Raw genomic sequence first — 7,148 nt, 5'->3', positions numbered from 1 at the left:
CTGTGCAGATAGAGGGCACTGCTCAGCTTCTGTTTCTTAATCTCCCTGTTGTGCTCTGCTATACTCTCTCTCAAACGTCTTGTTGTCTTGCCCAAATAAAAGGCTGGGCATGAAACACACATAGCCACATAAACCACAAATTTTGTGTTACAGTTACATACACCAGGGCATTGTAAATTTCTGTCATATGTTATCATTTCCACATAGGGACCATTGTTATAGTATTGGGATCTTAAGCAATGTTGGGACACCAGCTTACAGAAATCTTCTCTGAGCAGCACATGTGAACAATCTTTTATTTTGAATGCCAGTGACTGAAAACATGAATACAAAAGCTGCATGGAATGCCTGGCTAAAAGGGCATCAGCCAAGAAAAGATAGTGCTGAGGAATAATTTCTCTCTTTATCAAGGCATAATTATTAATATAAATAAATATTTATACTGAAAACAATTCCTCTAATAATCAAATGTCAGACAACAGATGCAAACTAGTTATAAGACTTTGCAGTGTTTTTTAGAATTGTTAGCTCAGCTACTGACATAGGCAAAAATAGAGTGGAAAGGTCACAGCAGCCTGAAACAAGGGTCACACACTGACACACACTAATGTATTATAACAGCAGGAATGGCTCTTGTATTAGAAGTTGTATAAAAGATGTATTAATCAGTACTTTTCTATTTCTAGCAAACCATTCCTAAACTATATGTGCAAAGAATGCAAATAATGTAAAATACATGATTTGTAAAATGTACATATATGCCATTAATATCAAAGAATCAGGAAATGTATATTGTTATATTTCACATATTATCCATATAATGAATGACAGGAGAAGATGTTGTGCCTTGCAAATACATGCTGCAAAGCTGCGAACTTTATATGAAGTTTTTATTAAGCTTTTGTATTGTACTACTTTGTGAGTTGCAAACTTTCATTAGTTCTGAATTATTCAACAACAGTAATAATGTAAATATGAACTGCAACTGTAACAATAATAAATAGCATTTCTCATTAGAAATGTTGTGATAGACAATTAAGCAGTAAGAACATATGACGACAAAGCAAGCTGAAGAAAGGAATGCTGACTCTGTACTTGTCAGTAAAAAAAGGACGAAACCTGTTGTAGTAGTAACTTTTAAAATAGTCTGTTCACAAGCAATTTTAAATAGATGTATAACCTGATTTGCATACAATGTATGTCTAAAGAGGCAGGGCTGTATCTTTCAAGATTGTATAAAAACCCTGTCCTCATCTGTAATCTTTGTCAGTCAGTCAGTCAATAAACCAAACCAGGTACAAGATGAAATAAACTGGACTGACCCTGGGATGCCTTGCTTTGCTAATCATTTATTCTTCTTTTTATTCTAACTGCCTGTATTTTTTTTCCTCATAGGTGCAGTGCTTGTAGATACGTTTACAGTTTTGGTGCCAAAACCTGGGAGGAAGGAAGGCAGAAAATGCAGAGGCTGGAAAGTTGAAGGAAGTTGAAATAGTGCAGAAAGGTCTTGACTTTTAAAAGTCAGCGAATAAAGGAAGAATTAGAATCCTCAAGTTTGGATCAGTTTTCACCGTGGAGGGACAGAAAAATAAAGAATCCTCAGGATAGGATCAGTTCTCCTCCGTGGAGTCTTATCCGCAGGAAACATAGGTGGAATAAAAAGCTGAGCAGCTGAATTTCCCAAAGGGATTTCCACACTACCAATATAGGGTGAGACTCTAGTCTTTCTGTTGTTTGTAGAATGCACTAAAGCTTTGTTCTCCTATAGTTACATGTGTAGTCTGTAATTTACAAGGCATGCAGTTAAAGGAATTTGTATGGTAATTAGATTTTTAGATGTGGTAAGTCTAAGGCATCACAGTTGTTACTGCAACCAGAAACTATTAGATCTGAGAAACTGAATTTGAAAAGTAACAGTATTACAGACTTACACCAGGATTTTATACCAGAAAATGTACCTGTAACCAGATCTAGAAACAGATATTTATTAAGATTTACTAAACCATATCAAGAACAGAAGTTTCAAAAGAAATTTAAAAGTGTTACTGAGGAAATGACTCAGGAAAAATCTGACAGGTCTGTTTTATTCTATGAAGGAAGAGAGGTGTCATATTCTAAACATACCTCAGAGAAAGCTAAGGCATCAAGGTTAATTTTATCTCCTAATTTTCCCAGATTTGAAGAAGTTATAAACCAAGTAAATAGTGCAGGTGGTAATAATTCACAGAGAGGAGATGCACAATGTTTATTAAATATTATTCATGAATGGGTCAGTCAAAAGCAACAAATGTTAAGGGAAAAAAGAGAAGTCCTGTTTTTAAACTGCCTTCATTCATTCCAGCTCTCTTACAATAGTTTGTGTACATTGAAGCTTTGTAAAAAAAAAATATATATATATATATATATATATATATATATATATATATATATGTGTGTGTGTGTGTGTGTGTTCCCACTTACAGGAAAGTGTAAAAGGATCAAACAGACAAGTAAAAGAGACAGCAAATGAATTAACAGCTGTACAAAGAAAGAGAACACTAATGCTACGTGCTCAGATTTGGGTAAGAGACCACTTAGACACATATTTAATAAGGTACAGGAACTGCAGTTAGCATTACTACAAGAACATTCCCAGGAACAAGAACTATAAACTTGCAAGGATTAGGAGAAAAAAATCTCTCAAGCTCAAGTAAGTCTCCCTGTAGAAACAAAGATAGGGGAAGACACCTTCCAGCATGCATGGGTATCAGGTCCTCATCTACAAAACATCATTGGAAATGATATCTTAAAACAAAGAGGTTACATTATAGATTTGTGTAACAGAGAATTGATTAAGGGACCATTAAATGAAGTATTAGTCATCTCTGAAACATTATGCAAATACAGTGTCAAAGACCCAGGACAGTATAATTCAATTGAGTTATTAAAAACACCAAAGCAAAACTTGTCTCAGCTAATTTATTGCTATCAGGATATTTTTTGCCAAACATAGGAAGGATTGTGGACAAATCCCTGACTCTATTCTCTATTCTTAAAGTAAGAGTCAGTCCCAAGAAACCTATAAAACAATATCCAGTAAAGAAAGAGGCAGAACAGGCAATACTGAATACTGTGAAATCTTTAGAAGCTCAAGGAGTAGTGAGAAAAGTTAATTCACCAGCTAACAGTCCATACTGGCCTGCACAGAAGCCAGATGGAAGTTATCGTCTTACTGTTGATTACAGAGAACTTAATAAGGTGATATCTCGTTCTTTGCCAATAGTAGGAAGCTTGCCTGATCTTATTGCTCAGATTCAGGAAAAAATAAAAAGTTTCTCCATATTAGATGTGAGTAATGGTTTCTGGAGTATTACTCTAGATAAAGAATCACAATGGAAATTTGCTTTTACTGTAAAAGGCCAACAGTATACTTGAACAAGAATGCCTCAGGACTTTCATAATGCTCCAACAGTTTTTCATCATGTAATGCAGGAAATACTAAAACCACTAGAATGTAGATCTTCTATTATTCAATATGTGGATGACATACTTGTAGTAACAGAAACTGAAAAGCAGTACTTAAATGCATTAACATAAATTTTCCAAGCAATAAGACAATCAGGATTAAAACTGAACCCTAAGAAGAGTCAGTTTATGAAAGATTCTGTCACTTTCCTGGGTGTCATGGTATCAGCAGGACAAAGAAGCATTAGTGAAGACAAAAAGCAACTCATCAGACAGTTACCAATTCCAGTTACTGTCACAGGGTTAAGGCAAGCCCTAGGAATCTTTGGATTCTCAAGGAAATGGATACCAGTTTATACAGGAAAAGTAAAACCCTTGACTAATATGCTTAAAGGAAACAAAAAAGGAGATGAACTTCTCAATTGGAATGATGAGTCACTAGCAGCTTTCTCTAAGGTCAAGGAAGAACTCATTTTTGCACCTGCTTTGGGTGTCCCAGAAAGAGATAAAGAGCTCATCATACAGTTTGGACACAATGGTCTAACTATGATGGCCATAGTGTTACAAAGAAGAGGATCTCAATATCAGGTTTTGGGCTATTATTCCCGAGCTATGAGTCCAGTTGAGAAAGGAATGAGAGAATGTGAAAAGCAAGCCATCATAGCAGAATGGTGTACTGAAGTAACATGCCATATGATTCAGGGCTCTCCAATTGTGCTACAGACCAAACATACTCCAGTGAAATACATGTTAGAAGGAAATCCAAAGGGCATGAATAATGTATGACTTGGTAAAATCACTGCAAGTCTTGCAAGTCAAGAAGGAGGAATCAGAGTAGAAATCCCTCAGATTAAGTTTTTACCAGAACTGTTTAATTACCAAGGAGAATCTCATGAGTGTCCGAACTTAGAAAATGAAGAAGAGGAACACTTAAGGATGGGCACCCAAACTATAGAAGAAGCATCAGAATTGTATACAGATGGATCCAGATTCTGGAGCTCTGAAAAAGGGTGTTTTGTGACAGGATGGGCAATATACAATGCAGAGACCAAAGAACATAAGAAGGGTAGTCTCCCAGGGGGATGCTCAGCACAAAAAGCCAAACTAGAAGCAGTTAAACAAGCCTTGTTATTGCCCAGACCTGTAAATATTTATATAGACAGTGAATATGTAGTCCGAGTCTTAGCATCATCTCTTCCCATTTGGGCAAGGAGAGGTTTGATTACAGCTGGTGGTAAACCAATCAGTCACCAGGAAGTGTTGACAGCAATTTGGAGTTTAATAAAAGATGACAATCCTTCTACAGTGAGTATAAATAAGGTCAAAGCTCACACCAAAAATGAGGTACACAGTCAGGCGAATAAAATAGTAGATCGGCTAGCAAAATAAGGGGCCCTTGACTCCAAAGAAACTTATCCAATACAAAATGTTTCTCAATACTGGGCATGGGAAATAAATGACATGAAAGAAAAGCAAATAAGAGAAATGGTACAAAATATTTTCAATAAGTGCCAAATACAAATTGACTTACCTCTAAATCCTTTACCTTTATATTGCACAGCTAACTTTTGTAGAGATCAGTGTACAGAGCATGAACATAGAGTGGAAAGTGAGGTAGGTAAAATTACCCAGATCCAGTGTGATGGGATCATCATAACACCTACTGTATGTGGATTAACAGTAACAGGAACAGATGAGATGAAGCCATTATGGGGTCCTGAATTTGAACAGGGTGCTCATATGACCTTAAATGTAAAAACAAACAAAAATAATCAGCAGTTAGGAAGCTTAGTAAAAATTCTGAGAGAACAGCCAGATATCATTAAGAAAGAGAAAATAGAAGAATTTGTAATAATACAAGGAAGTGAATGGAAATAGGTTAGATTTCCAGAACCTTGGTCAATACCAGGAGAATTCAAAAAAGGTCCATTACATAGGATACAAACAATTGAGCCTGAAAAAAAGAAAACTGCTGTTAACTTATTATCATAATTTCCTAGGTCATCCAGGAAGGGAAAGACTACAACAAATTGTTAGTTCTAGATTTAAATGGGAAGGAACAACAGCAGACATCCAAAACCATGTAGATAGATGTGTTACATGTGCCATGCACAATGTGGAAAAATGAAATAGGAGAAAACAATATAGACTCCCACAAGCATTGAGACCCTTGGGAAAGGGTACAAATGGATTTTGTAAGACCTCTTCCAACAGCACCAGGAGGGTTTCGTTTCTTACTTACTTTGATAGATGAATATACTGGATGGGTGGAAGCTCATCCAATGAAAAAAGAAGATGCAAACTCAGTAGTTAGAATAATAAGTGAAAGGATCATTCCAACATGGGGAGTACCCTGAGAAATACATAGTGATCAAGGGACTCACTTTACTGGAAAAGTGACAAAACACATGTGTAAAACTTGGGGGATCAAGCAAAGGTTTCATACTCCTTACCACCCTCAGAGTTCTGGAAAAGTCGAAAGAGCTAATAGAATTCTGAAGGAAGGATTAAAAAAAAATGATTTCTGAGTAAAGGAATCATTGGGTAAAACATTTATCCAACATTTTGATTAAGATGTTAAATTCTCCTCAAGGATGCGGGTTAACTCCATATGAACTAATTATGGGTCAACCTATGAATTTACAAGCAGGAGAAATCCCTTATGGGATACCATTAGAAGAAACAAAATTGTGGGACCAGCTCCAAGACCAAATCATGTGGGCAAAAGGGAGAGTCTGGGAAGCTGGACAAGCCCATAGTCTAGAACTGTATAAACAAAATGAGATTTTGGAATTGAGGGAGGTACAATTGGAACAAGGAGATCTTGTAATGGTCTGTTAGTTTGGAAACGCAAGTAAATGGGATTTAAAATGGATAGGACCCTACACTGTTACCAAAGTGGGGTTAGTGGCTGTACAAATCCAGCCATATAAAAATCAGTCACCAAAAAAAAATGGTTGGATTCATAAAGAGCATGTTAAATTATTAAAATGGAGGGGAGAAGATTGAATAACTTATAAATGTAATAACTGATATAAAGGGACATAATATCAGATACAACTAATAAGAACATTTTCTTTTCCAGAAAATATCGAATCATGAAAACCCTGATATTAATCATGATCCTGACAAGTTTTTACTCAGCCACACAAGAAAAAATAAACTTCAATACCTTGACCAAATCTCTGCAAATGTACTCTGAAACCTTGAAAGCTAAACAATGCTGGATCTGTGCTGAGATACCACAAAATGCAAACAGTGGAATTCCATTACGACCTATTCCATTTACCCTTCTGGAAATGTTGAACCTCACAAATCAAGACTGGGTTCCAAGAAATAACTCTTTCCCAAACACACATCCTTTTTTGAGGCTTGTCCATACAAATGTGACTGCTGATGTTTGCTTACAAGGAGAAGGAACAAGCAATCACCCATTTCTTGGGAAAAGTCCTTGTCATATTATTTTTGCTATCCAAAATGCCAGTGAACAATGTTTTGAGCATTTTAGTAATGAAACTTGCTGGACATTTAAAAAAGCTAGAATTAAACATTGGGTTACAACATGGATGGTTCCAATTAGAACAGGCATATATTACATATGTGGTAATAAAGCCTACAAATGCCTTCCTGAGAACTGGAGTGGATTGTGTTATTTGGGACATGTAATTCCATCCATTAAACATATTACAACATTACCTGATTCT

At 36.0% G+C, this 7,148-nt stretch overlaps 1 protein-coding gene across 1 annotated transcript; it reads left to right on the top strand.

Moving 5' to 3' along the window:
* Positions 1-4,380: 4,380 nt before the first annotated feature.
* On the top strand, positions 4,381-4,833 carry LOC122801262 (ribonuclease H-like). The gene has a single exon (XM_044070813.1). It carries the CDS (start codon positions 4,381-4,383, stop codon positions 4,831-4,833), a length of 453 nt encoding a protein of 150 aa, XP_043926748.1.
* The last annotated feature ends 2,315 nt before the right edge of the window (positions 4,834-7,148 follow it).

The sequence above is a fragment of the Protopterus annectens genome, chromosome 4.part1 (assembly GCF_019279795.1).
Source record: "Protopterus annectens isolate FY-2018-M chromosome 4.part1, PAN1.0, whole genome shotgun sequence".
NCBI classification, from domain to species: Eukaryota; Metazoa; Chordata; order Ceratodontiformes; family Protopteridae; genus Protopterus; species Protopterus annectens.
This window is presented reverse-complemented; position numbering and strand designations above follow the sequence as displayed.